Below are 27,413 nucleotides of genomic sequence, written 5' to 3'. Positions count from 1 at the left end.
ACAGGGACGGCTGGCAGGTCAAAAGTGTTTTTGCTACGGCTGCTAACTCGTCCGTTACTAATCGCATTAGGCCGTTAATTCCCAGGACGTGAGCAGGAGTAGACAGTCTTCAAATGTTGAACGAATGGTATTCAATGAAACCTCGGGGTCACCCTTAGCCTAAACCAAGATGCCTCGTTTCTCCTTCAGCCCTGCACGTATCTGCTTAAGCCCTTTTGTCACCTCACACGATGGGTTCACCGCTTGGCGTGTCTGCGCCAAAAGGCACACAGCTCTTGTTGGGAGAAAACGTTTTTAGTTCTGACTGTGACAAGGGAGGTATCGGAATACTCTTCAGAGCTCTGTCTCACAGAAGGAAGGTTTAGCAATGGCTTCTCCACACCATTTGGTTCAGCACCTGCTGATCTCTTCTTTGCAGTTGGCAAAACTTCACCACATTTGGCTAGCTACACTGGACTTTTTAAAAATATATATTTTATTGATTTTTTTACAGAGAGGAAGGGAGAGGGATAGAGAGTTAGAAACATCGATGAGAGAGAAACATCGATCAGCTGCCTCCTGCACATCTCCTACTGGGGATGTGCCCGCAGCCAAGGTACATGCCCTTGACCGGAATCGAACCTGGGACCCTTCAGTCCGCAGGCCGACGCTCTATCCACTGAGCCAAACCAGTTAGGGCTACACTGGACTTCTCTGCGGTGGGCTCAGCGTGGTCAAGTTCATCAGGTTGCCCCTGTGTCTGCAAAGGCCCGTGCTACATTCTCCCATGGAGAGAAAAGGGCACTTGGTAAGAACCGCTGGACCTGGAGACACTCACACCTCTGATGACCACAGTCTCCATCTGGCACCTCTAATACACATTGGCGGGTAGACATATGTATGAATAGGAATTTCTGGGGAGTTGTCATACTTCCTTTGTCCCTAAACACAAAATACATTCCCATTAAGTATGTGAGCAGAACGTTTACCCAGCCTTTTCTTTCATGACTACATCGCAATGGCTTTGAACCCAAGGGCACCCATAAGAAGTAACAAACCTTACAGTGGTAAAGCAAATCTTGCTCAGGCCAACTATAGGAGGGATGGGAAGAGGTGAATTCATAAAATAAAATAAAAAGGCATCATAATCTACATGTTCCAGTGCTTTCCCTCTTTTTCTTTTCTAAATGTTGCCATTCTTCTTTTTTTTAATGTTTCGAATCTATAGTTCACCTTATAAGTCAAAGTGTCTCTTATTAAAAGACAGTCACTTTATCTCCACCTACAGGTGTAAGCTCCCACTAAGAGGGCGTTCTATATATACCCTGACCTGTTAGGTACTGTAACTGGAAGAAACCCAAAGGTTTCATGGGCAAAATTCGCCTCTCTACTGCTGCATACCAAATCAAATTCATCAATAACTAAGGGCTTGTTTGGAAACAGACCCTTTCAATGCCCCTTCCCACCCCCCGCGGAGTCTTCTGGGGGGGCGCTGGGCAGGCTGAGTGGGTCTTCCTGCCTCGGTTATTGTCCCTCTTCTGAGGGCCCGACCCCCTGCCGTGTCCAACGCAGAGGGGAACCCGAGAGCTTTTTAAAAACAGCCCAATGTCTCCACTTTGGAAAGTGAAAAGGGTGCCCCGCCCCCATCGACGGAAAGAGGGATTTGCTAAAGGGTTTTTTCAATGTCTTCACATCAAAGATGTGAGTCTCCAACCCGCCACCACCCAAGGCCCCTCGGGAACTTAGGGACCCCCTCGGATCGCTCCCTAACTGCTCTGGGCTGGTCCAGAACCGGGTCCCAGTCCCCAGTCCCTGTGCGTCTGCACGCAGAATTCACCCAGGACCTGTGTTACTTCCCTTGCGAAGAAACCGAATTACTGTGGAATTTTAAGTGACAACGACCTCGTGTTGGTCCCCATAGGAAGGTGAACATGTGCCCTACCCACCCTGAGAAAAAGAACTTTCCAGGGCCAAGGAGCGAACAGGTAATTTAGAAGAAAAACAGAAAGTGGTCTCCGATGGTCCTGGACTTGCCTGGGAGTTGGGGGAGTTGGGGGCCCCTGGACGCGGCGTCTTTGCAGTTACAGGAAAAATAAATGCCGGGCAGGAAGCCTGAGGCTTCTGGGATTCTTTTCCGACCGGCCCCGGGGCGTTGGGTGCGGGGGATTTTAATATTTTCCCCCTTTTGTGAAGTGTAACAAACACAACTTGGGCGCGCGGCGGCGGCGCGGAGCCTGCCAGCCGAGGGCGGCGGGAGCACCAATCAGCGCGCGCCTGCGCTCTATATATTCGGCGGCGGCCGGCGCTGCGCCATCGGCGCTTCGCCACTTTCGCCAACTCTTCCTAGACCTTCGCCATCGCCATCGCCATGTCGGAGACCGCTCCCGCCGCGCCCGCTGCCGCGCCCCCCGCGGAGAAGACCCCCGTGAAGAAGAAGGCGGCCAAGAAGCCCTCCGGGGTGCGCCGCAAGGCGTCCGGGCCGCCGGTGTCCGAGCTCATCACCAAGGCGGTCGCCGCCTCCAAGGAGCGCAGCGGCGTGTCGCTGGCCGCGCTCAAGAAGGCGCTGGCGGCCGCGGGCTACGACGTGGACAAGAACAACAGCCGCATCAAGCTGGGCCTCAAGAGCCTGGTGAGCAAGGGCACCCTGCTGCAGACCAAGGGCACCGGCGCCTCGGGCTCCTTCAAGATCAGCAAGAAGGCGGCCTCCGGGGAGGCTAAGCCCAAGGCCAAGAAGGCGGGCGCGGCCAAGCCCAGGAAGCCCGCGGGCGCGGCCAAGAAGCCCAAGAAGCCCGCGGGCTCCGCCACCCCCAAGAAGAGCGCCAAGAAGACCCCGAAGAAGCCCAAGAAGCCGGCGGCGGCGGCGGGAGCCAAGAAAGCGGCCAAGAGCCCCAAGAAGGTGAAGGCCGCCAAGCCCAAGAAGCCGGCCAAGAGCCCGGCCAAGGCTGTGAAGTCCAAGGCCGCCAAGCCCAAGGTTGCCAAGACCAAGAAGGCTGCCCCCAAGAAGAAGTAGGTTCACAACCGCTTCTACAACCCCAACGGCTCTTTTCAGAGCCACCACTGATCTCGAAAGAGAGACGAGCACTCCTCACCCGCCATTTACCCGGCTCTCCCCTCCCCGCCCGCCCCTTTAACCTTTCATTCTAACGCAGTGTCGCTGGAGCAGCACCGGAGGGGCCTGCGGACACCGGGAGGAGGGGGCAGTGTGGGCCTCGGAAGGGCGGTCGCTGGAGGTGACAGGCAGACCATCCGCATTGGGAACGGGCTGCTGTGGGGGGACAGACAGTTCCTGGTCCGATCAGCGGAACCGCCCTGGGCAGCCCTGGCTCCACGGGCCGGTGGACAGGAACGCGATACCAGCCGGTTCCCGAGCCGCGGGGATGGCACCATTAGGCCCGGGGAGCTTTCAAAAGTCCCGCCCGCTCGCGGGTTGGCGCACGCCCGTCGTTCTCGTGCTGGATGCCATTGGACAGTGGCAGCTGCTGTGGCACGTTTGCTTTTTTTTTTTTTTTTTTTTACTTGTTCTGGCGTTTTTGTTGTTGGGTTGAGTTTGCCCTTCTCGCTGGGTGTGGCAATGCTTCTGGCATGTTTTGGAAAGTCAGGCTGCTGTGTCCTGGAGCGTTTTTTGGCCTCCAGCCCTGGGAGGAGGCGGCGGGGGCGCCTTCTCGCTCATTCTTTTCATTCCCGTTTTTCTGGCGACGAGAAAGCGCCCTTGAGGAATGGCTGCCGCCCAGGTCTCGGCAGCTGCGGGGTCTTTCTGTCCCTCGGACCCTGTAACCTTGAACTTGGGTGTGACCGGTCGGAGCGCATCAAAAACAACCTTTGTTCGCCATGTTGTCCTGACGGGCGGCGCCCCATCCTCCGATAGACAAACATGTAAACCCCGAAGATGCTTTAAACGCAGAGAGAGAGAGAGAGACCCAAATGTCTCCATGCAGGAGGGAAAAGCGTCGGTGAGCCTTGGATCTGAGTCTGTGAGGGTGATGTCAGTAAGGGCGTTAGTTTTCATCGACAGTGTCATCCGTGGGTTGTGTTACACTCGGGGCGTTTCTGCTGGATGCAGCCCAGCGGGCAGTTTCAATTCTGCACAGATCTTTCTGAGACAACTTCCAGGGAGAGGGGCCTCGGGGCCTGCCGCGCAGTTCTATCTGGATCTGTTGCCCCAGCTCCTGGGAGGTAATTCCCGCATTAGGGGGCGGGGGGGGGGGGGTGACTCGAATTCGTGCGCCCCGCCCCGCCCTCTCTCCTGGGCAGAGAGAGCTTAATCTTCGTCGTCTGTGTAATCACTTTGAACAGAAAGACTCACTCACGACTACAACACACACGAAGAAAGATGGTTGTCTCATGTTTTTCCCCATTTTTCTGTTGTTAATTTTACACTTAAAATTGTGAGCCCTCTGCATGTTCGTGTACAAGTATGGATACGAATATATGGATCATTTTTGATATGCGAATGCATGGATATTTTTATAGGACTTACATTATGGATATATGAATGTACATGGGTATTTTCCTCAAGACCATTTACTAACTGCCTTTTCTGCCTCTCCTGCCCTCCCCAGTCCACCCCCACTTGAGATAGGACCTTATCACAGGTAAATTCCGTGCAGAGGTGAACCAATTCTTGGTTTTCTATTTTGTCCCTTTGATCTTTCCAGCCATTCCAAAGGCCAGATCACATTGGTTTCAGTACTGTTCACAGCTCTGCAATGCTGAGAATATATGAACCATAGTAAATATGCAAATAATTGGATGTCAAATAAATAGATGTTATAATATGACCTGAATAGCTGATAGAGCTGATTTCCTCTCATTATCCTTTCCGGAATTCTCTGGTAATTCTGTTTTTTGTTTATTTATTTTGCTTTTACTTTGGGAAGCTCCCCCTTCCCACCCACGCAGAAACCTTCAACACCCTATTGATAGTCTTCTTGGGATTTTGTTTTTATTTGGGGGGGAATTTTGTTTTTATAAATTAAACTGAGGAGATGTTTCATATTCAAGAACTGTTTATGTTTTCCCATTCAAATTTTGTACTTTTCTCCAAATACCTATTCCTATTTTTATTACCTCTATTCACAGTTATTTTGTTTTCTCTGTTCCTGCTGGCAATGGCAATCTAATATTCTAGATTTCTTGAGGGCCAGTATTCCATCAACTGTACATAGAAGATACCCAGTGACTGAAGGAATCTGTGCCTGAGCCAAGTTATCTCCACAGCAGTGCTAGCTGTTCATAGCCACGTAAATAAGGAGCAAAGACACAGGTGAAATCATTCTAAGAAGATAGTTTATTTAACCCAATATGTCCAGAACATCACCAGATCATCCTGTGAGGTTACTTAACATGGAACCCCCTTTTCATGCACAGGTGACTTATTTTTCCACTATAAATTGATGTTCGGTATCTAGTTTTGTCTTTGTAATCTAGTGAAGGTTTTAAAGAGTCACCAAGTTGCATACACTGCAGGCCTCAGAAAATTTTGATCTATTCCCTATTATCTTGTTTTATATTTGGAAAGTTTAAAAAAGGAACACATCAATGCTTCTGTATTTATTAAAAGGGGGCCTGGGTGAAGGGAGAGACAAGTTCTACAGTGGCTACCTTTTGTGGATGAAAAAGGAGTGCTGTAATGCGTTCCTAGCTGGGCAGGTCATAGTGGGCAGTCTCGCCCCAGGCACAGAACATTTGTTAAAAGGTTTATCTATGCCTTTGAAACCCAGCAAAGAGCTCGCCTACCTGGTGGTGCTGACAGTAACCAGTTATGCGGACACCAAGGTGCAGAAAAGAACCAGGCACTCCGTAGGTGTTAAATAATTTAAATTATATAAAACCCCAACTCCCCAACAGTGTACCGACAAGGGTTTTACAGAACGAAAGTCCTCATGAGTAAGGGGTTTGGGGCCATGGGTCCTGCTGGTTGGTTGGTCAGGTTTCATGAGGGTGTGGCCAGGGAGAGCTATGCAGCTCCAGGGCTCAGGGACTGAATTTAGGCCTCGACCTTATCTTTGCTGTAGGCATGGAGACAGACAGGAGCTGGGCAAGGACAATGGGCCAGGTACAGAAGGTCAACAGGGTGGAAGCCCCAGGTGCCTAGCAACCAGCAATCAGTGGTAGGGTGGGCCCTCCCCCCAGGGAGACTTCCCCTCCCCCCTTCACTTTTCTCCCTGAAGATAACATCTGGGCCTGTTGTATTTCAGCTCCAGGCCCAGATAAGCAGCAAAACCAGCCATGGCTGACCTTAGGACCAGCTGCGTTGAATAATGTCCCCCTGCTCTGGTGCCTGCCCATCCATCACTGCAGACCACAACCCTGGGAAGCTGCTGCATATTCTATCGAGATGTGTCCCTGGGACCTCCCCTAAAATCCCAGCCTTCAAAGCCCTTGGGATGGAGGACCCCGTGCGCCCTGTCCAGAGCACACCCTTTCCCTGATGGCAGGAGTAATGGTGTTCGGGAGCCTCTAAAGGACATTCATAAACCCTGTAGTCTGACTGAATTCAACTGAACAGGACCCAAGGAGATAGTCAACACTGCTTCTGACAATTAAAACAAGGTTCAATTATTTGAGAATTCCATGAAAAAGTGAGATCCTATAAAAAGCTACCATTAGCTTCTATCTATGCGGTGAAACTTTAGTATCTAAATGTCATAAGGAATCCAGAGAAAAACAACTACCACATGCTCTCACATGCGGAACCTAAGGAACAAAACTGACAGGATAAGAAGAGGCATGAACACAGGGAACAGTCTGACAGCTGTGGGAGGGGAGGCCTGGGGGTGGTGGTGGATGAGGCAAGGTGAAGGGATTCGGGAAAGTACTTAGATGCACAAGCCGTGGAAAGAGGAGAGTTTCATGATGCAGAGGGATGGGAGATCCGTCAGGAAGGCGGTAGAGGGAATACACGCAGGTACTCAGTACTTACAATTGATCCAGTGCAACCTGAAGGGACTTCACCTTAATATAGAAATCGCTAATAAATACTACTAAGTCCAACATTGACTATCCTTGTCCTTACCTCCTTATAATTTCCCCAGTAATTTCTAGTTTGGGTCCCAGCACTTCGGATGTGTAGTTACAGCTTTTTACGTGAAATTGTGGGTGGCTCTGAAAAGAGCCTTTGGGTTTTGGTGCAAGTGGGTGGGACGGAGCTCACGCCCTCTCGCCGCGGATGCGGCGCGCGAGCTGGATGTCCTTGGGCATGATGGTGACGCGCTTGGCGTGGATGGCGCACAGGTTGGTGTCCTCGAACAGCCCCACCAGGTAGGCCTCGCACGCCTCCTGCAGCGCCATGACGGCCGAGCTCTGGAAGCGCAGGTCGGTCTTGAAGTCCTGCGCGATCTCGCGCACCAGGCGCTGGAAGGGCAGCTTGCGGATCAGCAGCTCCGTGGACTTCTGGTAGCGGCGGATCTCGCGCAGGGCCACGGTGCCGGGCCGGTAGCGGTGCGGCTTCTTCACGCCGCCCGTGGCCGGCGCGCTCTTGCGGGCGGCCTTGGTGGCCAGCTGCTTGCGGGGCGCCTTCCCGCCCGTGGACTTGCGCGCCGTCTGCTTGGTCCGAGCCATTTCCAACACAAACAAGCAGAGAACTGCTGCAGGAATGGCAGCGCGGGCTCGCAACCAGTATATATAAGGCGAGGCCCGCTCTCATTGGATACGGCATCTGTCCATCAAGACCCGCAGGGAAGTGATTGGAAGCCCCATCCACTTCCGGGCCGCAGGCCTCCCGCGCGTTTGGACCGGAAATTAACTTCTTTCTCCCTCCCACCCTTTCACCTGCGGCTGTTTCCTACTCTTTCTCGCTTCTACCGTCTTTACCTCTTTTCTCTACAATGTTCTTTGGCTTTTCTCCGCAGAACTTAATGTAAATAATTACCATTATATGTCTTGTTTCCTGAATAAAAATTTTAAATTTTGGCCCCGGAAACGGGCTATCGTCTGATCTTTTTGAAAAAGCGCGCGCTACACGGGATTGGCCAAGTGATTTTTTAATCTTATTCAAGTTTAGTAAAGCCAATTTCCCGTCCGTTTCTTCATTTCTCTACTTACGTGTAGAGGCTTTAAAATGTTTCTTAGGCCTTTTCTAAATGCCTACTTAGCTCGATTTCACATTTGGTGTTACAGCTACAGTAACATTTACTTTTCACTAACATTCTCATACGTTTCACAATTTCAACTGAGAGTTGTGGAAAGTGTGGTTAAAGAAACCCTCAAGCGTGTACTTAGTACAAAAAGATGACTGAGCCTTCTTAGAGCCATGCTGTGCCCCGTGATGAGCAGCTCCGCCTAAGGAACCTGACTCGGAGGCCAGCAGTGTTGCTGTTACTTACAATCCACTAGGGCCCCGGTAGATGGGAAAATTGGTGATAATGTGTCTGCCCTATTGAGATGCAAAACAACTCAAGAGTCATTGCCCGATGGGTCACTAACTATATTTGCAGTTAAATAGTCACCTTTCACCAAGCCTTGTTGCCCTCCTGTTTTCTCCCGGTTTAACCCCCAGGGCTTGCAGCACTCATCACCTTAATTACCTGTGATGGTCAAGTGTCCGGGCACCCATTTTCCTTTGCTGATGCTAAATTGTTTTTATTGGAGTTAATGTTCACACACTGCCATCTACTGGTTGACTGAGGAATTAGTCGCTGTTAAAAACGTACATTTTAGAGCAAGCTCTTTAGTGAAAGCGTGGGTGGCTCTGAAAAGAGCCTTTGGTTTTGGATGTTGCGATTTGTTCCTTTATTTGCCCTTGGCCTTGTGGTGGCTCTCGGTCTTCTTGGGCAGCAGCACGGCCTGGATGTTGGGCAGCACGCCGCCCTGCGCGATGGTCACCTTGCCCAGCAGCTTGTTGAGCTCCTCGTCGTTGCGGATGGCCAGCTGCAGGTGGCGCGGGATGATGCGCGTCTTCTTGTTGTCGCGCGCCGCGTTGCCCGCCAGCTCCAGGATCTCGGCCGTCAGGTACTCCAGCACCGCCGCCAGGTACACGGGCGCGCCCGCCCCGACGCGCTCGGCGTAGTTGCCCTTGCGGAGCAGCCGGTGCACGCGGCCCACGGGGAACTGCAGCCCGGCCCGCGAGGACCGCGTCTTGGCCTTGGCGCGCGCCTTGCCGCCCTGCTTGCCGCGTCCAGACATATTAGCAAACTTCTAACGTGCAGAGAAAACCGCTGCAAAAAAGCGATGTGAGAATATGAAGAAACCCTTTTATAGCTACAGCTTGGATAGAGCGATAAGACATCTGATTGGTTAAAATATGTTCTGACCAATAGAAAAGAGAATTGTGTATTTCTTATTTGCATAGACCACGCCCCTCGGTGACATGTAGTGTCTAACCAATCAGAAGTTAGGATTCTTAATTCCTCATTTAAATCGAGAAACATATATATACTGAATGAGCTCTCCACCCTTCATCCTTCGTCTCCGTTGTAGAAACTGCGACCAGGAATTCTACAGCCTTTGCGGACGTCATGCCGGAACCTTCCAAATCGGCGCCCGCCCCAAAGAAGGGCTCCAAGAAAGCCATCACCAAGGCTCAGAAGAAAGATGGCAAGAAGCGCAAGCGCAGCCGCAAGGAGAGCTATTCTATCTACGTGTACAAGGTGCTCAAGCAGGTGCACCCCGACACCGGCATCTCGTCCAAGGCCATGGGCATCATGAACTCGTTCGTCAACGACATCTTCGAGCGCATCGCGGGCGAGGCGTCGCGCCTGGCGCATTACAACAAGCGCTCGACCATCACGTCCCGCGAGATCCAGACGGCCGTGCGCCTGCTGCTGCCCGGCGAGCTGGCCAAGCACGCCGTGTCCGAGGGCACCAAGGCCGTCACCAAGTACACCAGCTCCAAGTGAGGTGCTTCGGCCCCTGTCAAACCCAAAGGCTCTTTTCAGAGCCACCCACGTTCTCCAAGGAAAGCTGTAACTGCCGTTTCTGAGCCAGGTCACTGTTTCATGCTGTCGGTTCAGTTTGAGTCCTTAGTTGTGGCAAAGTCAGCCCAGGTTCCATCTCCACTTTAAGTGAACGTGGTGCTGTGCCCCATGGCTATCTAGTTCATGTTTTATCTCACCTTCAAGGTGCCCTAGGTGTTCATTGAAATGTATCTACAAAGGGTCACTTTACTTACCTCTGCAGGTTTCCGATGGGTTTGGAATTCTCCCGCTGAGTAGGAAAGCCGATCAAGGACTTTAGAGAGCAGGGCCCCCAGAGGAGTTCTGATCTGGGCTGATTGGGTGGGAGGAGGGTGTCTGGGCAGCCAAACGGGCAGGCAGGGGGGCGCTCTATTCCGGGAGTCTGCACTGGCCTCGTCTTGGGAGCTTTGGGGAAACATGGGCGACTTTGCGTGCGACTCCTGGGGCACTGGTTTCTGTGGGGTCCGCCTCGAGCCCTTTGCACACAGGTGACCTGAGATGGCTCTGATTTCTCATTAGAAATGTTTACCGGTGGCCACAGTCGGTCTGAAACGCCTGTGAATTTTTTTTTACGTCCTAGTAATCCGGGCTGCCACCTCCTGGGCCTTAGGCGGTTCAGGAATTCCCCTAGAAGGGTGGGGAGGGTGGGTTCCCGCTCTGATAAGGGACAAAGGATTTGAATTTCCCGCCCTTCCATCCATATGTGGCGCCACCTCCTGGCTGACAGCGATGGTGGGGGGAAGGGGGTGGACGGGAAGATGTGTGGCCTGCTCTTTGCAATACTTTTTCCAGAGACGCTGGGGCTCCAAATCCAATCCAAACAGACAGGAAAGGAAGGCCCTTGGCTGGGGAAGAGGGTCCGAGGGGTGATCTCCGTCCGGGGATGGGGGAGGGGAGGAAGAGCCGGTGAAGAATCGCTGTTCACTGCTTATTTCTAAGGTGTGTGTGGGGCGGGGAATTTTCCTTCGGTGTATGAGCACGATGAAGAAATACTGTAAAATTTAAAGTTGAATTTCTCAAAAAGGAACCCCTTTTAAAGGAAAATTAACTTTTTCCCCCCACACAGCCCAACATAACAGCCGACCAATGTATGAGAAATTCTTTCTTTCTTGGCAAATGCAAAATATAGTTTTGAAAAACATACTTGCCTTAAAAGTCAATAATTTTTGTTGTATAGATTATAAAAAGGCCCTCCCCAAATAAGCTTGTTAGTGAATTCAGGCTGTGGTTTAAGAATCATGAACCCTCCTGTTCTTCCCTTGAGGGGGAAGCGCTGGCTAGTGAGATGACTTATCCTATTTAACGTGACCTCAGGAGGGGTTATTTTCGCCCCATTTTATCCTATACAACTTTGCCTGCCTGCTTGCTTTCAATCTTGCCATCTGTTCCCCGTCCCTCCCCTCTCATTTCTTCTAAATATTTAATACTTTCCCTAAAACTATACTCTTAATTGACAACCTTAAAGAAAAACACCAGGCCTCCTAAACACAAACCTATAAATGTTATCTGTTCGGATACCTGGCTGATGCTTCAGAAGTGAATGAGGAAATAAGAAAAAGTCACCCTGGCCTGTGTTAGCATCGTCCCCGGCACCAAAATGTTGCTGCTTCCATTCCTGCTCAGGGCACATGCCTGGGTTCGGGCTCTATTTCTCATCTCTCTCTCTCTCTCTTTCTCTTTCTCTCTCTCCCTCCCTTCCTCTCTCTAAAAATCACTAAATATATATATATTTTTAATTCAGATGCCTACATTCCATGGTAGCACCCCGGATCTATAGTGGGGAGTAGTGGCAAGACAGAAACAAATTTGTTAATCTCCCCAGGTGATTCTGACCAGGCACCAACTTTGAACACAGGGGTCAGTCCCATCAGCTTAAGAGAAATCCTGGAATGGTTAGCAAACTACTGGGTTCCCTGCTTAGGGTGATCTACTCACAAATGAGGCGTGGTTGTCGTTACATCTATTTACTTGCAGCAAGTAAAGGGGAGGGGCTCACCTCCAATGCTGTCTCCAGAAGGGAGGCTAGACAAGGCTTATACAAACCATGTGGTCAATTTCATGTTGATTTCTTCTTTGCAACCAGCTACAGGTACCTGGTTGGGTTGGAGCCGAGCTCATCTGCTTACAGCTGTGTCTGCAAAATACTGTTGTGCATGTTAACATTTAGCAAGCGAACCGTTGGCGAAGCACTAACAAGACCTCGAGACCCTTGTCCTCCCCGAAGGGTTTATACACGCATTTCCCTAATAAACACCCACATCTTCTCCAGAGCTGCTGCTCTCCGTCAACAAAGAAAACAGGCAAATGACCTGGACGAGATCCCCAACTCTCTTTTCAGACATAAAAGGTTCTGCCGTCTCCCTACCCAACAGGGGGGTTCTGGGTGCCTGGAGCCAGATGAAGAGGAACAGGAGACTTTTAGTTTGGAGGGAAGATGACTGAGAATCCTGAAAAGAGAAGAAATGTCCACAAAGAGACAGGTAACAGGAGGTCCAGAGACTGTGCACGACCGGGACTGAGATAGTGAAACCGCACAACCAAGGGGTGTGGGCTGCCTGTCACTACTGGAGCCATTTACGAAGAGACAGGGTTGGATCTTAGATGAGCACTTATGACAGTAATGCCGGCAGTGTGGGCGAGCAGCAGGCCACCCACAAAAAGTCTGCTCGGCCCCCACCGTAAGCCAGCTGCTTATATTGGGTAGAAGGACAAAGATGACTGGGAACGTAGGGATTACAGGCACAGGACACCACTACAGGTCACAGGCCATGCAGGCTGGAGGGCGGCTTTCTGAAATAACCAGCATCCTGAGTGTTGTGCCAAGTGGGAAAAGAAGGGGAGAGGGGATGGGAGCGGCTCTGGGAAATGATGGCAAAGAACCCAGGAGTTCACAGTCCTTGGTGTCATTAATTATTAGTAAATAACCAATCTGGGCGTCCACGTTTCACATTCCTAAAATGAAGGCAGTGCTCACGCTCTGCACTTCCAGGCCTACCTGACCGCCTCCTACCCAATATGAGTGACATGGAGACGCAGCAGCTGTCTTAGGCCACCTCCTCTGCAGGTTTCATTGTTCAGATCCGTTAAGAAGCCGGGGGCCACCAAAAGCATTATTTTCCCTTTCTCCCTATTTTCTGAGCTCTGAAAGAGTTAAAGCAACGCGTGGCATGGAAGTACCTCTTTTTCTTTCTTTTTTAGATGTACCTCTTAAATGCTACCTATTTAGAAATTGCCCTGCTTGTATTTCTTTCCAAAAGACGAATAACCAATTGTCTGAGGACAATAATTCCTGCCTGACTGCGTGTAGGATAGTATTTCGGGGGGGGGGGGGGGAAACACTAATTGATTCAATGATTAGTAAAGAAAAAAAGATAAAGGTTCATCAGACCGGATTACAATGGAGCAAAGAAGAAAGAAAAAAACCTCGCCTCCTATGCAAATGAGGGAGGCAGGCTCTATGTTCCCATTGGTTCTGGGGAAGTGCATGCCTGCTACCTCCCGTTAGTATAAATACTTGTCTTGCTTCCCTTTTAGTGCCAGCTCTCCGATCTGGTGCTTAGAAGGCGCTCGTTCCTTCTCAAGAAATCATGTCTGGACGCGGCAAGCAGGGCGGCAAGGCGCGCGCCAAGGCCAAGACGCGCTCCTCGCGGGCCGGGCTGCAGTTCCCCGTGGGCCGCGTGCACCGGCTGCTCCGCAAGGGCAACTACGCCGAGCGCGTCGGGGCGGGCGCGCCCGTGTACCTGGCGGCGGTGCTGGAGTACCTGACGGCCGAGATCCTGGAGCTGGCGGGCAACGCGGCGCGCGACAACAAGAAGACGCGCATCATCCCGCGCCACCTGCAGCTGGCCATCCGCAACGACGAGGAGCTCAACAAGCTGCTGGGCAAGGTGACCATCGCGCAGGGCGGCGTGCTGCCCAACATCCAGGCCGTGCTGCTGCCCAAGAAGACCGAGAGCCACCACAAGGCCAAGGGCAAGTAAGGACCCTGCGCTCCTTTGGCAACAACGCAAACAACTAAACCAAAGGCTCTTTTCAGAGCCACCCACCTTCTCTCTGAAAGCGCTGGCACTTTCCCTATCGGAGCGGAGGCTTAAAAGTGATCTTTGCTGTAACGCCTCAGCCTAACAGTAGATGGCAGTGGGCAAACACGCCCAGAAATGCCACTGTTTACTCCCAATAAAAACAAAAGTTTAGCATCAACGATGTGAAACGGTAACGGAGCTACTGGGCATCACGGGTAATTAGGAGATGAATACTGTGGGCCCTCAGGGTAGAACCTGGAGAAGATTAGATGGGGACAACGCTTGGTGAAAGTGACCATTTAAACACAAATGCAGTTAGTAAGCAACCGGGCAATGAAACCGCCCTTCACTGTTGAGTTTTGCATCTTCATGGGACACATCATCCCTAACTCCACCTCCTACGCCACGGGCCCCAGCGGGGTGTGAGGACGAAAGCCCTGCTGCTCCCCGTGGACTTGGGTCACAGGCGGAGCTTCTCAACACGGGCCCAGCGCGAGTAAGGCCCCCGGTCGTCTTTTCTGTGCCACTTACACGTTTGGGGATTCTTTTCCCTTAACCACACTTCCTCCCACCTGAGCTACAAGTCCCAGGTGAAGTTGTGATACGCGCGGGAAGGCTAGTCAGTGGGCAGTAAATGTCACTGTAGCTGTAACACCAAATGTAAAATTAAGGTAAACAGAAAAAAGCCCACAGAGACGTAAATTTATTTAGAGGAATTAAGAAACTGACAGGAAATTAGCCCCCCGAAACTTGAATGAGGCTCAACATTTGCTTGGCCAATCCCATGTAGCGCGCGCTTTTTCAAAAAGATCAGACGGAAGCGTTTACGGGGCGAAAACTAAAATTCTTCATTTAGCAAAAAATGTATATTTTTTAATGCTTACATTAAATTCTGCGCAGAAAAACCAAAGAGCATTGTAGAGAAAAGACGCAGAAAAGGGGAGAGGCCACAAAGACTGGAAAACGGCCGCTGTTGAAAGGGTAGGTGGGAGGAAGAAGTTAATTTCTGATGCATCCGCCCCGGAGGCTCCTGGGATGAGGAAGTGGACGCGGCTTCCAATCACTTCCCGCGGGACTTGATGGACAGATGCCTTATCCAATCAGCGTGGGGCCCGCATTATAAATAACCGTTGAAAGCCCTCGCTCTTATTCAGTGGTTCCCGGCTCCTGGCTGTTAGGAATGGCTCGCACTAAGCAGACTGCGCGCAAGTCGACGGGCGGGAAGGCGCCCCGCAAGCAGCTGGCCACCAAGGCCGCCCGCAAGAGCGCGCCGGCCACGGGCGGCGTGAAGAAGCCGCACCGCTACCGGCCCGGCACCGTGGCCCTGCGCGAGATCCGCCGCTACCAGAAGTCCACGGAGCTGCTGATCCGCAAGCTGCCCTTCCAGCGCCTGGTGCGCGAGATCGCGCAGGACTTCAAGACCGACCTGCGCTTCCAGAGCTCGGCCGTCATGGCGCTGCAGGAGGCGTGCGAGGCCTACCTGGTGGGGCTGTTCGAGGACACCAACCTGTGCGCCATCCACGCCAAGCGCGTCACCATCATGCCCAAGGACATCCAGCTCGCGCGCCGCATCCGCGGGGAGAGGGCCTGAGCTCCGTCCCACCCACTTGCGCCGAAACCCAAAGGCTCTTTTCAGAGCCACCACATTTTCACTTACAAGAGCTGAGCGCAAACTGTTAATTTATTTCCAGGCAGGAATTACCGCCCTGCGCCTAGAGTGTGTGGTTTCTTGGTGTAGGAAGGATTTGAGAACACAAGTCCAGGGGTTTTTGAGCGAAAAACCGTGGAGAATAGGAAACCAGGAAGGGCCTAAGGTAGGAGAAGCACAAGGAGAGACCAAGCTCTCCAGGAAGAACTGGGCCGAGTCGGGTTGCTGACCGCTCCCGGTGGTAACGGGACCGTGAGCCAAGGTGTCTTCCCCGGTCCTGTCTCGACGCTGTAGGATGAGCTCCTCGGACCAGAAGATTTGAGCAAAGTGTGGAAGTTATTACAAGCAGGGTCCGACTCCCCGGAAGAGGAGGGGGTCCGTGTGGTGGGCTGTCCGCTGAACCCTTGTGGTCAGGGGTATGTCTATATGTGCTACAAGCTGCTCTTCGTCTACCTGTGTCGCCACCTGCTTGATTCCCTCAATTGTTTTTGCCCAACAACCGACCTGAACTGTTTCTATGGTTTGTACCCCTTGTTGCTTCAGGCGCACCCTTGGTTTCCCATGCCTCCCGCTGTGAGTCCAGAAACATTTTATTGCTTCTGCTTGGTTGGTTCCTGTGGTGAGGCTGTTCTGTCATGTCTGCCCCTGCCTATGTTCCACCTGCCTTCGTTTTCGCCGGACCCCTGCCCTATCTGCCTGCGTTTCAAGTTAACCCTCTTACCTGCGGAGTCAGAGAAAAAGGGACTTGGGTAGGTTCGAAGGGTTAGACCAGGACAAAAACCACAGGCCCAAACCTAGTTTTAATACCTGATCTAATTGCAGTTCCAACCTCTCCCAGGAATGTCACTGTAAACCACCAGTCTGGAATTTTCCGGTAAAGCGCTAGTAAGGTCATCGGTCGCATGGGCCCTCTCCATCACATTGGAAAGGAGAGGCAGCCTGCGGGATGAAAATGCTCTTCTCTTCCCCCCAAGAGAAACCCTTTCTTCACCTTCGGTGATGATTGTTTGCTCTGTCCCTGTTCCTAGAAAACTCATTTATTTTGTACAACTCCTAGGAGCACCCTTCTAGTTAGTTACAAGTCGGTTGCTGCCCGGTTCAGGAATTGGTTAATATAGCCAATTAGATCTTCAAATGGACTCAGTTGAATTTTGTTTTTAAAAACAATAAAATGCCGTCTCTTATTTTGAACATTGTATTCTAAGGGCCTCATGTATATCTTAATGCTCTCATGTAGTAGTTCAGCAAAATTTTGAAAATATTGCAAACCTCTAGGAATGACTGCATCTTTATCACTGTCACTTGCGTACAATTCCTTCTGTTAACGTAAACAAAAATTGTGAGTTTATTTGAGCCAAACTGTCAACATATGCCAGGAAGCAGAACCTCAACTAATTGAGATAAGGTTACATTTGTATTTATACATTTGCAATCAAAGGAGGGACGTAGGTGGGTTACATGAAATCCATTGGTGACAGATTAAGGAGGAGGAATAAAGCAAAGCAGGGAAAACCCCTGGGATTGGATAAGAAGTAAAATGATGGACACATGCTTAGGTCTGTGCAGGATCAATTAACATGATAGTGAAGGAATTGGTGGCATCTGTCCTGGCGCCCAGCACATTTGGTTGTGCCCCAGGGGCTCCAGAAAAAGGGAGGTTGCAAGTTACCCAGACATTTCAAGGGTATGTTATCATAGATGCAAAAAGACAGATAGGCTCAGTTAAGGTAAAGGTTGACCTTGTCAGAGAAGATACCGGCCTAGGAAGTAACTGCCCACCATAACTGCTTTTAGTTAAAGTTTAATTTCAGACCATCTTTTGTGGTGACTTTAGGTCTGAGTTTACAAGACCGCCATGCAGGCCTCCCCTGAGCTGGTCAGGTCAGCATGTGGCCCCTTTCGTCCACACTTCTAGCTTTAGCGTTTATGACAGCTTTCCTGGAATTGGATGAGCTAGCCCCAGGGAAGGGCGGGCACCCCTCCACCCTCTGCCTTAGGCCAGAGAACCCGCATCAGCCCCTGGAATCCACACTCTTTCCCTCCGGGACCCCCATTGTTTAAATGCAGGAGCTCAACTTGTTTAAATGGAAGCACACTGCCCATGCTCCGGTTAGGCTGGACATGCCCTGGAATCCTGCCTTGTGCTTTTGTGCTGCCTGTATTATAAATATTTTACACAGAAGTCAGGGCGATAGGAACTTATTGTCAAAGAACTATCAGCTGTAACCGGAAAGGGGGCCTGGCCCTGAAGAGGTCTGCCTAGGGCAGCCGGTAGGGTGTGGGTTGGAGACTTGGTGCAGGAAACAGTTCACAACGGGAGTCCGGGTGAACTTTCAAGGACGCGTATTAAAGCTGGGGACCCAGAAACAAGGAAGGGCTGGGGACGTGAGCCCAGGCTGCGCTGCTTGGCTCCCTAAAAGTCAGGGGGAAGGGGCCTTCGGGGCAGATTCAGGGGCGAACTGCTGCTGCCCTGGTCGCGGGCCTCACGGGGTTCCTTAGAGCTTAGAAGATGCTTCATGGGGGGGGGGGACATACTCCTGGGAAAAAGAGCGCACACTTCGTTTTGAAGGGGTTTTAAAGGCTGGGCATTTGGGGAAGTTCTTAGGGAGGATCTCTAGAGACTCCCCATCAGCTTTGTGCTCACGCACCAGAATGAGATTGATGCTCTTAGCGTCACCTGTCCTTGGGCGTGTTGGCAAATGGCGCTGATGGGATGGATGTCTGCTCTGTCGCCCTGAGTAGGTGGTTTAAGCTCTCTACCCTCTGGGAAGAAGCGCAAACTACTCTTAAGTGTCCCTGGTTTAGGGAGACAGGGTTCACCAGGTGGCTGCACACTGCCGTTTCGCTGTCTCGGTTCCCCTGTCCCGCTTGCCCCGGCTTCCATGATCCTGTTCCATGATCCTGTCTCGGCTACGGACAAGTGCGCGTCCTTTGCGTGGAGACGGCCAAGGAAACTAAGCTTAACAGACAGGCCAGTAGCAGCCTGAGAGCAGCCCCTCACCAATTCCAGACCCAAAGACTGGCTGGGTTGCTTGGCAACCCATTTACCAATTCCTTTGTCTCTTGGGGTTTGGGCTTCTTTTAATTCCATGTTGGAAATGATCCAAAAATATCCATGGGCTGGACACACCCACAAAGGAGCTAATTTCGTTCGCGTCCACGGTAGACCCTCCTGTTCGGGATTTCTTATTTTCTAAAAACAGAAAATCTCCTTACTCCGTGTTTCCTTGAGGGTAGAAGCAGGGGCGGGGACTCGGCTGTTTCCCGCCTTTTCCGGGCTGTTTCAAACCAGGTCCGCCGCCGGGTTACTTAAGAGGCTGCAGCCGCCAGCGCGGGAACAAACGCTTCTGACTTCTGTTCCATCACCATGTCCGGTCGCGGCAAAGGCGGGAAGGGCCTGGGCAAGGGCGGCGCCAAGCGCCACCGCAAGGTGCTGCGCGACAACATCCAGGGCATCACCAAGCCCGCCATCCGGCGCCTGGCGCGGCGCGGCGGCGTCAAGCGCATCTCCGGGCTCATCTACGAGGAGACGCGCGGGGTGCTCAAGGTCTTCCTGGAGAACGTGATCCGCGACGCCGTCACCTACACGGAGCACGCCAAGCGCAAGACGGTCACGGCCATGGACGTGGTCTACGCGCTCAAGCGCCAGGGCCGCACCCTCTACGGCTTCGGCGGCTGAGCCCGTCCCCCCGCCCCGGCTCCCCCCAAAGGCCCTTTTCAGGGCCGCCCACCCCCTCTCGGAAGAGCTGCGCGCTGTGGTGCTCGTGTTCCTGTGGACACGGTTTCTCGTGTTAGATGGCGGCGGGGCCTTAGCCTTTAGCAGGAGCTTCAGGCTCGATGGGGGCGCCTCACCCGGGCTGCGTAGGGATCCGAGTGGCGGCCCTAGGTTCTCGGGGAGGGAACGGGTACAGGCAGGAAAGTTGAAGCGGGTCTGATTGGGGGAGGGAACGTGGCCACGTCGGGAAAGATGAGTTCACCTTTCACTTCCGCCTCCTCCCAGGCCTGGAGCGGCCCCTCCCCGGCCCGGCGGTGCTGGGTTTAAGTGGCGCTGGGCCTGGTCCTTTCCGTTCACTTGCAGGCGGGCCCTCCCCACGCCCCGGGCGGAGCAGAGTGTGAATCACCATCCACTGGACCAGGCGGCGGGGCTCTAACTTGGTGTCTCACTCTCAGCCCGAGGCCCCACCTGGCGTTTGGGAAGGAGGGGCTCCCCCCGGGTCACAGCCTCTGCCCTGCGGCCCCTGCTCTCCCCTCCCTCCGCCTTTCAGGGCCACCCTCCTCCAAAAGGGCTGCTACAAAGGTCATCCTACAGCCGTTTGTGTGCCGAGTGTCGGGTCTGTGGTTGAAATGAACAAGATTAAGGAAATTTAAGTCTGACATCTGTGTAGCCTTGTAACTCAAGGCTAGCTAGTGTTGCCCTCATTCTGAATGCCATTCACTGCACCAGGTAGGGGAGGGGTGATGGACCATTAAGACAAATGATGGTGCCCTGGCTGGTTTGCCCGTGGATAGAGCGTCGGCCTGGGGACTGAAGGGTCTACGGTTCCATTCCCGGTCAAGGCACATGTCCCGGTCGCGGGTTCGATCCCCAGTAGGGGGCGTGCCGGAGGCAGCCGATCTGATTCTCTCTGGTCATTGATTTTTCTATCTCTCCTCCCTCTCTGAAAATCAATAAAAATATACTTATTTTAAAAGGATAGTAAGGAACATTTTCAAAGACGCAGACTATTTTTTAAATGAATATTGTTGAAAGTATTACATATGTCCCCCTTCCCCCCATTGACCTCCTCCAGCCACACCCCCACCCCCCCCGCCCCCAGGCCTTCGCCACCTTGCTGTCTGCGTCCATGAGTTATGCAAATATGCATATAAGGTTCTAAGATGCAGACTATTAAAAACCGATGTGCCAACCTAAGGACATCCGTATTGTGTTTAAACAGACCATGATTTTTTTTAAAAAAAGGGGGGCGCGGGGGAGTGTCCGGGGAAACAACGTTAGGAGTCACAGCAGGTTAAGAGCAGCGCCTGTGACAGAGCGAGCTCCCTCCCAAATGCTGCGAGGCCGCAGGTCGCAGAAGAGGTCAGGGACCCGCGTTAGGACACTGACCCCTTCGTCTATTCTATGGAATTTACAAACTGCTTAGCCTGGGGCTCAAGGGGGGGCCGGCGTGAGAATGGACCTAAGCAAGGCCCAGTTATATTTAAACCTGAGTTCACCCAGTTTGTGGGGAAAATGGGGGTGTCGACACTGAACCCGAAGCCTGAGTGAAGGACAAGAGTCACATGTCAATCCTTCGTGATGTCGCCAGGGCAAATCCAGTTGGAATAGCCCAGGTTTCGCTGGAAATATCTAACTTTAATCGATCTGACTCCCTTGGGTGGGGGCGGGGTTGGCTACACCCTCGCAGATCCACGACTTGCAGAAACGTTTAACTCATGGACTAACTAGGCCAGCAACGCTTCTAGGGCTCCGCGTCACTGCAAACTGCTGCTCCCCAACCAGGCTTATCTTTGCTTGATCCTTTCACAGGGTAAAAGGGGCTGGCGTCCCTGCCAGAAAAAGACAACCTAAGTGCCCTAGAACTTTAAATTCGTGCCCCTCCCGCTTGCTTCTTCCTACCGATCACCCCCGGAATCCCCCAATCCCTCCCAAAGGGCCTAGGACGCCGCCGACTGTGGGGCCCTGCATAGAAACCGCCGGAGGAACCCTCATCGAACCTGCAGCGCCTGCCAAAGCTTAAAATCCCCGCCATCAAACACGAGAAATCGTGTCCACAGGAACACGAGCACCACAGCGCGCAGCTCTTCCGAGAGGGGGTGGGCGGCCCTGAAAAGGGCCTTTGGGGGGAGCCGGGGCGGGGGGCGGGCTCAGCCGCCGAAGCCGTAGAGGGTGCGGCCCTGGCGCTTGAGCGCGTAGACCACGTCCATGGCCGTGACCGTCTTGCGCTTGGCGTGCTCCGTGTAGGTGACGGCGTCGCGGATCACGTTCTCCAGGAAGACCTTGAGCACCCCGCGCGTCTCCTCGTAGATGAGCCCGGAGATGCGCTTGACGCCGCCGCGCCGCGCCAGGCGCCGGATGGCGGGCTTGGTGATGCCCTGGATGTTGTCGCGCAGCACCTTGCGGTGGCGCTTGGCGCCGCCCTTGCCCAGGCCCTTCCCGCCTTTGCCGCGACCGGACATGGCTTTGCAAGTAGAGAAGCAGAAGCAACTGGCGAGAAGGGAAAGAGCCCGTTCTTATATAATGCGCAACCCCCCACCCCATCCACCCCTCCCTCAGCCGATGTACTGATTGGACAACGCGCTGGCGGGAAATGTGACGTCACCGCCCCTCCCTTGGCCCCTCCTCCAAACCCGAGAGTGGGGGGAGCCAGAGCCCAGCTTGAAAGAGTTTTATTGTTCTTTATCTGCAGTTACTCTAAGGGACCCTGAGGAAACTCAAGGTTCCAAAAGATATTTCAAGCAGGAAAGTCAACATGAAAAGGCAAAAAGGTCATTTGACAGTAAATTTTGACAAGATCTTTGATAAGATCACAGGTAGAAATAGACGTTCCTAGTAAATGACAAGCCTGCTTTTGAGATTTGGGCCGTATTAACCCTTGAAATGCCAGGTCTTTCACGTCCCTCAAACTTTGGATCTTAATTAGGACTGAAGTGAAGTATAGCACTGAAACTAACATTGGGAAGGGCGGGTATTGTTTCTACGGTGCAAACTCGGAGCAATGTGTACCTATGTAGTAGTTTACACCCTAACTCCCGAGCACATGAATACTTGTGTTAATCCACTTCGGGTAGGGAGTGTTTCCAGCCCTTTCCTGCAAAAGGTGGGTGGCTCTAAAAAGAGCCTTTGGGAGAGGAAGACGTGAGAATCAGGCCCTCTCGCCGCGGATGCGGCGCGCGAGCTGGATGTCCTTGGGCATGATGGTGACGCGCTTGGCGTGGATGGCGCACAGGTTGGTGTCCTCGAACAGCCCCACCAGGTAGGCCTCGCACGCCTCCTGCAGCGCCATGACGGCCGAGCTCTGGAAGCGCAGGTCGGTCTTGAAGTCCTGCGCGATCTCGCGCACCAGGCGCTGGAAGGGCAGCTTGCGGATCAGCAGCTCCGTGGACTTCTGGTAGCGGCGGATCTCGCGCAGGGCCACGGTGCCGGGCCGGTAGCGGTGCGGCTTCTTCACGCCGCCCGTGGCCGGCGCGCTCTTGCGGGCGGCCTTGGTGGCCAGCTGCTTGCGGGGCGCCTTCCCGCCCGTGGACTTGCGCGCCGTCTGCTTGGTGCGAGCCATGACCAATAAAGCGTGAAAATAGGCAGCAGCTTGTGGAACAAATAATGTCTCCTGGAATCACTGCTGCTATTTATAGGAAGTCGTGTGCGGCGATTGGGTGAGGAAACTGTTTAGCTGTGACGTTACAGGTTCTGATTGGGGTATATTGGAGCTTTTCAACAAAGGTGCAGTTTGATCTTTTTTTTCCTTTTGTTCTTCACCGCATCTGATTTTCATAATCTGAGTTCAAAGCTTTGAGCATTATATTGTCATAAAAGTGGAAGCATTGGCCTCAATGGTACTACAGCTTTTTAGTTCTGTGTATCTATTTGGTTCTTGGGGAAGGAAATATTGCCGCCGCCACCATCTCCTCCCCCCTCCCCCTTTCCACTCCCGCCATTCCTGTTGCACAGCCGGAGATCAGGCAAGTGTCTGTAACCTTTTAATTGACTGAAGGCCTTCTTTAAACCTACAAGACAGTAAATCACAGCAGCTTTCACAGAAATGGCCCTTGTAACCAGGCACCTTTTGTTACGTGTTTGTGTTCTGTGTCCTACACTTGGATTTTCTGAAACTCATGTTTCTAAAACCAGAGTACTCTTCCCCGGTGCAAAAAAACGGTGACGCCCAGCACTAAACTGGATACACAGCGCCCTGGCCCAATAATTGGCTCTTGGACCCTAAGGAGAACTACTTAACAATTTCAAGACCTCACCTTTTACTTAATTTTTTTTCAATCTTGAAAGATACAAACGTGGCTGTTTTTTTCCACTAGGATGAGGGAGACCAGATTATAGTGTATTTTGATTAGCTGAGTCCATTATGGCGAACAGCCACGTGGTAAGCAGATCCTAGCATCCCTCGTTTGCATAGGTAAAGGCTCCTTAGGCTAAAAGACTTAGTTTAGCATTTCCATTTTAAAAGCTTCCTTTGATTACCATTTGAATTATCACCCCCAATTAGATTTCTTTACATCTTTCCAAAAATACACACTCCGTCTTGGAGGACTATTTATACCTGTGCCATTATAACTGTCCTCTTCGAGATTCTTCGAAATTATGTGATGTATTTTAAAAAGGTAGACTCTCCCGGAAGTGGGAGGTAGAAACAGTGGTAAAGAAGACGGAGGCAATGTGTTTGGGACCCTGACATTAGTGGATGAACAAATCCCTATGTTGCTGAGAAAACGGCGAAACCCAGGGTAGCAGAGGAGACGACCGGTTTGAGAACCGCAGCAGCGCGCGCGCGGGGACATGACGTCACTGCCCTGGTTTTCCCGCCGCCAGCAGCGTCGCACATTTGCATTGTAAATACATTCAACCGCTTTTAGGGTCTCAGACAAGATCAGGAAGTTGGCGCTAATTGTCCCCCCGGGGTGTGTCTTTTCACTTTCAAACGCACAGGAATTCCACCCCCCACGGTGCGCGTGGCGGAACCGCGCAGTCCCCGGGGTATTGGTTGATGCCTCGGAGCGGGGTGCGGAGGTTGTGCATCTGCTGAATGGCTATGCTGACAGCGAACCCGGGTCGTAAACGTTAGCGCGTAGTTGGGCTGCGTTGCAAGCACTGAAAGGCACTGGACTTTGGGGAAATGCATTGAGCCGCAGGAGTCGCTGGCATATGAGGTCTCCCCGCGCCGCGCTGGGGTGTTCGCGGGGGTGCCAGCGCGTCCTGTTGTGTCTACCACTGTCCTTGGGCCGAAACACAGGTCACGTCGCCCTCCGGCTTTTGGGGGAGAGGCAGTGGCACCGGCGAGACCGGGCCCCCAGCCATGCATGTCAGCCCCTCACTTTCACTGCAGCCGGGGAGCAATGTCCTAACAGCCTCCCCGTGAAGATTCAGGCGAAAGCCCTGAGGTTCTGATGCGACTTCCTCGCTTAGCAACCGTCCCCACCCTAAGCCCCCGCCGCCCCGCAAAAAAAAATCCTGCTTTCCCTTAAGAAGTAGCACTGCGACGTTTAAGGGGCGCAGAGCCCGGCCCTCCCCTGTCCTGTATTTCCCTCTCCCGAGGTTGACTGTGCTGTCCCGGAGCCGGGGCGCGCGGCCGGGACCCCGAGCCCAAGGCTGCGGGGGCGGGGGCCCCTCTCGGAGCCGACAGGGGGCGCAGCCGGCGGCGCGCACCAATCACAGCGCGGCCCGCCCGTATAAATACGCGGCGCCGCGGCCCGTGGCGTCCCAGCCTCTCCGGTTCCTACGGTTGGTTCGGTCGCTCTTTGCTCTCGCCATGTCCGAGACGGCACCCCCGGCCCCATCGGCCTCCACCGCCCCCGAGAAGCCCTCGGCCGGCAAGAAGGCGAAGAAGCCGGCGAAGGCGGCGGCCGCCAGGAAGAAGCCCGCGGGGCCCTCGGTGTCCGAGCTGCTGGTCCAGGCTGTCGCCGCCTCCAAGGAGCGCAATGGCGTGTCGCTGGCCGCGCTCAAGAAGGCGCTGGCGGCCGCGGGCTACGACGTGGACAAGAACAACAGCCGCATCAAGCTGGGCCTCAAGAGCCTGGTGAGCAAGGGCACCCTGGTGCAGACCAAGGGCACCGGCGCCTCGGGCTCCTTCAAGCTCAACAAGAAGGCGGCCTCCGGGGAGGCCAAGCCCAGCGCCGCGAAGGTGGCGGCCAAGCCCAAGGCGACGGGCGCTTCTAAGAAACCCAAGAAGCCCGCGGGCGCCGCGGCCAAGAAAGCGGTTAAGACTCCGAAGAAGGTGAAGAAGCCGGCGGCGGCCAAAAAAGCCAAGAGCCCCAAGAAGCCCAAGGCCGTGAAGCCCAAGAAGGTAGCCAAGAGCCCGGCCAAGGCCAAGGCCGTGAAGCCCAAAGCGGCCAAGGCCAAGGTGACCAAGCCCAAGGCCAAGAAGGCGGCCCCCAAGAAGTAGGTCCGGTTGGAACCCTGTTCCTGTAACCCAACGGCTCTTTTAAGAGCCACCCACCTGCTGCGGGAAAGAGCTTGGCAGCGCGCGGGCCTCTGTCTCGGTGAGGTCTCGGGACCCCCAGGAAATTCTCACTCGGAGCCCAAAGTTACGGGGACGTTTGGGGGTTCGCGGTGATTTACCCGCAGCAGGACTTGGGGAGACACTAGTTCTGTGTGTTCACCTGAGTTTAGTAGACCCACACCCCAAACTAGTCAGTCACCAAATCAACCAAAACATTTGAAAAGAAAAAAGATTGCCAGCCCAGGCTGGGAGGGCTCCCTTTAACCGGCAGGGTGTCCCTGCGGCCTCAGGTGAAACGGGGCAGCATTGCTGACGCGGTCTTCTCTGAAGTTGGGAAATGCTTTTGGGGTGTCCCGTGAAACCTAGGGCTCAACACCTGCCCCGGCAGCCGCAGGCGAGCTGTCCGGAGTGGCTGTGAGTCACCTGTGTGTCCAGCAGGTGGGCCTCTGGCGCCGGCACTGCACGCCGACCTCTGACCCTGGCAGGTTGGCTGGCTGCCCGGTAGCTTGTAGCCGTTGTCAGGAAAGGGGCTCAGCTGCCAGGGGATGAGAGAGCCGGAGCCCAAAGTCCTTCCCCGGTTTTCCTTCTGGAGAAACAACTGGCCGGATCGGGTCACATTTGAAATCCCCTGCCTCTCACCCGTTTTCAACCTGCTGGCGTTCGCTGCGCCACATTAAACACACACGTGGGGACACTGTCGCAGAATTGGCCCTTTAAGCTTTAGGAACTTTAATTCTGGGGTTCAGAGTGCGCTGCCCTTTTTTCATACCCAAGAGCAATCAGTTTATGGTGAGCCAGGTTTCCTCACTGTTCCTTAAGGCAGCTCAATTCGTTCGTTTGTTTTTAATATATTTTTATTGATTTCAGAGACGGAGAGAGAGATGGAAACATCAATGATGAGAGAGGATCATGGATCCGCTGAACCCTGTGTTATGCCCAGAGTTCGGGCTCCCCAATAATCCACCACCAGGGAGCCTCCTCCGATGCAAAAGCAACGAGTCTTTATTGATCAGTTCTAGAATTGGCTCCCAGCCTCTATCCGGCGCAGCGGTGAGGCGAGAGAGCATGTCCTAGGAGAACAGAGGTTATATAGGGCTAGCTGTTTGGGGTGGGCTTTAGGGGTGACGTGAGTTACAGAGATTGGTCAGGGTTTTACAGCATAAGGGTCAGGAAGTGACCATCACATTCTGAAGGTTGGAGCCGTCCTCCACTATAGCCTTATTAGGGCCTTAGCTACATTTCTGGAGCTTCATTGGTCCACTCAGGTGGGTGGTTGGGAGAGTTAGGACAATACCAGCATTCTTGTGGTCACTCTCGGGAGGGGGGGGGGGCGGCTTGGGCTGAGGGCCCAGCCTTGCAAGACAAGATAGAGGAGAGGGAGAAGAGCATGTCTCTGCCTCGTCCTTGAAGAGGGAGGAGGGTGCATTTCTGCTTAGTTCTGCTTAGTTCTTTCAAGTTCCGTTCTGTCCCTTCACCTGCACGCCCCCCACTGGGGATGGAGTCCGCATCCCGGGCCTGTGTCCTGACCGGGAATCAAACCATGACCTCCTGGTTCCTAGGTGGACACTCAACCACTGAGCCACACCTGCCGGGCTGCCTTTTCTCTTAACAAAACCTTGAGAAAGTCCTTTGAAGTCATCTTTTAAAAAGTGTCCTCCACGTGGGGTAGCGATGATAGCCCATTGATAAGGATTGATGTTCCCAT

At 53.2% G+C, this 27,413-nt stretch overlaps 8 protein-coding genes across 14 annotated transcripts; 6 read left to right on the top strand and 2 right to left on the bottom strand.

Moving 5' to 3' along the window:
• The first annotated feature begins 2,300 nt into the window (after window positions 1–2,300).
• LOC118673687 (histone H1.2-like) lies at window positions 2,301–6,978 on the top strand. 7 transcript variants are annotated; one of them, XR_004973448.1, is made up of 3 exons: window positions 2,301–2,985; window positions 5,108–5,242; window positions 6,177–6,978. XR_004973448.1 is itself a non-coding variant. In XM_036344838.1 (2 exons), exons 1-2 carry the CDS (start codon window positions 2,348–2,350, stop codon window positions 6,190–6,192), a joined length of 654 nt encoding a protein of 217 aa, XP_036200731.1. In that variant the 5' UTR covers window positions 2,301–2,347; the 3' UTR covers window positions 6,193–6,978. The 7 variants fall into 7 exon arrangements, 2 of the variants coding, with proteins under 2 accessions (XP_036200731.1, XP_036200730.1); XR_004973446.1 differs by having other exon boundaries at window positions 5,108–5,346; XR_004973447.1 differs by having other exon boundaries at window positions 5,108–6,065.
• A 1,541-nt stretch (window positions 6,979–8,519) lies between these two features.
• On the bottom strand, window positions 8,520–9,129 carry LOC118673702 (histone H2A type 1). The gene has a single exon (XM_036344852.1). It carries the CDS (start codon window positions 9,100–9,102, stop codon window positions 8,710–8,712), a length of 393 nt encoding a protein of 130 aa, XP_036200745.1. The 5' UTR covers window positions 9,103–9,129; the 3' UTR covers window positions 8,520–8,709.
• Window positions 9,130–9,367: 238 nt separating this feature from the next.
• LOC118673708 (histone H2B type 1-B) lies at window positions 9,368–9,873 on the top strand. The gene has a single exon (XM_036344857.1). It carries the CDS (start codon window positions 9,435–9,437, stop codon window positions 9,813–9,815), a length of 381 nt encoding a protein of 126 aa, XP_036200750.1. The 5' UTR covers window positions 9,368–9,434; the 3' UTR covers window positions 9,816–9,873.
• Window positions 9,874–13,419: 3,546 nt separating this feature from the next.
• On the top strand, window positions 13,420–14,065 carry LOC118673701 (histone H2A type 1). Its single transcript, XM_036344851.1, has one exon. It carries the CDS (start codon window positions 13,460–13,462, stop codon window positions 13,850–13,852), a length of 393 nt encoding a protein of 130 aa, XP_036200744.1. The 5' UTR covers window positions 13,420–13,459; the 3' UTR covers window positions 13,853–14,065.
• Window positions 14,066–15,040: 975 nt separating this feature from the next.
• LOC118673694 (histone H3.1) lies at window positions 15,041–16,776 on the top strand. Its single transcript, XM_036344845.1, has one exon. The coding sequence runs from the start codon at window positions 15,075–15,077 to the stop codon at window positions 15,483–15,485; it is 411 nt and encodes a 136-aa protein (XP_036200738.1). The 5' UTR covers window positions 15,041–15,074; the 3' UTR covers window positions 15,486–16,776.
• Window positions 16,777–18,890: 2,114 nt separating this feature from the next.
• Window positions 18,891–19,251, top strand: LOC118673712 (histone H4). The gene has a single exon (XM_036344860.1). The coding sequence runs from the start codon at window positions 18,910–18,912 to the stop codon at window positions 19,219–19,221; it is 312 nt and encodes a 103-aa protein (XP_036200753.1). The 5' UTR covers window positions 18,891–18,909; the 3' UTR covers window positions 19,222–19,251.
• Window positions 19,252–22,368: 3,117 nt separating this feature from the next.
• Window positions 22,369–22,843, bottom strand: LOC118673696 (histone H3.1). The gene has a single exon (XM_036344847.1). The coding sequence runs from the start codon at window positions 22,814–22,816 to the stop codon at window positions 22,406–22,408; it is 411 nt and encodes a 136-aa protein (XP_036200740.1). The 5' UTR covers window positions 22,817–22,843; the 3' UTR covers window positions 22,369–22,405.
• Window positions 22,844–24,996: 2,153 nt separating this feature from the next.
• Window positions 24,997–26,037, top strand: H1-1 (H1.1 linker histone, cluster member). Its single transcript, XM_036344843.1, has one exon. It carries the CDS (start codon window positions 25,019–25,021, stop codon window positions 25,649–25,651), a length of 633 nt encoding a protein of 210 aa, XP_036200736.1. The 5' UTR covers window positions 24,997–25,018; the 3' UTR covers window positions 25,652–26,037.
• The last annotated feature ends 1,376 nt before the right edge of the window (window positions 26,038–27,413 follow it).

The sequence above is a fragment of the Myotis myotis genome, unplaced genomic scaffold (genome assembly GCF_014108235.1).
Source record: "Myotis myotis isolate mMyoMyo1 unplaced genomic scaffold, mMyoMyo1.p scaffold_m19_p_18, whole genome shotgun sequence".
Lineage (NCBI taxonomy): Eukaryota > Metazoa > Chordata > Mammalia > Chiroptera > Vespertilionidae > Myotis > Myotis myotis.
This window is presented reverse-complemented; position numbering and strand designations above follow the sequence as displayed.

Excerpts from the sequence above, each read along its gene's own strand:
- LOC118673702 (XM_036344852.1), bottom strand. The coding sequence starts at position 9,102 with ATGTCTGGACGCGGCAAGCAGGGCGGCAAGGCGCGCGCCAAGGCCAAG.
- LOC118673708 (XM_036344857.1), top strand. The coding sequence starts at position 9,435 with ATGCCGGAACCTTCCAAATCGGCGCCCGCCCCAAAGAAGGGCTCCAAG.
- LOC118673696 (XM_036344847.1), bottom strand. The coding sequence starts at position 22,816 with ATGGCTCGCACCAAGCAGACGGCGCGCAAGTCCACGGGCGGGAAGGCG.
- H1-1 (XM_036344843.1), top strand. The coding sequence starts at position 25,019 with ATGTCCGAGACGGCACCCCCGGCCCCATCGGCCTCCACCGCCCCCGAG.
- LOC118673712 (XM_036344860.1), top strand. The coding sequence starts at position 18,910 with ATGTCCGGTCGCGGCAAAGGCGGGAAGGGCCTGGGCAAGGGCGGCGCC.
- LOC118673694 (XM_036344845.1), top strand. The coding sequence starts at position 15,075 with ATGGCTCGCACTAAGCAGACTGCGCGCAAGTCGACGGGCGGGAAGGCG.
- LOC118673687 (XM_036344837.1), top strand. The coding sequence starts at position 2,348 with ATGTCGGAGACCGCTCCCGCCGCGCCCGCTGCCGCGCCCCCCGCGGAG. Across the intron at positions 2,986-5,107 it reads AAGGCTGCCCCCAAGAAGAA|ATTTCTTGAGGGCCAGTATT; the intron begins GTAGGTTCACAA and ends CTAATATTCTAG.
- LOC118673701 (XM_036344851.1), top strand. The coding sequence starts at position 13,460 with ATGTCTGGACGCGGCAAGCAGGGCGGCAAGGCGCGCGCCAAGGCCAAG.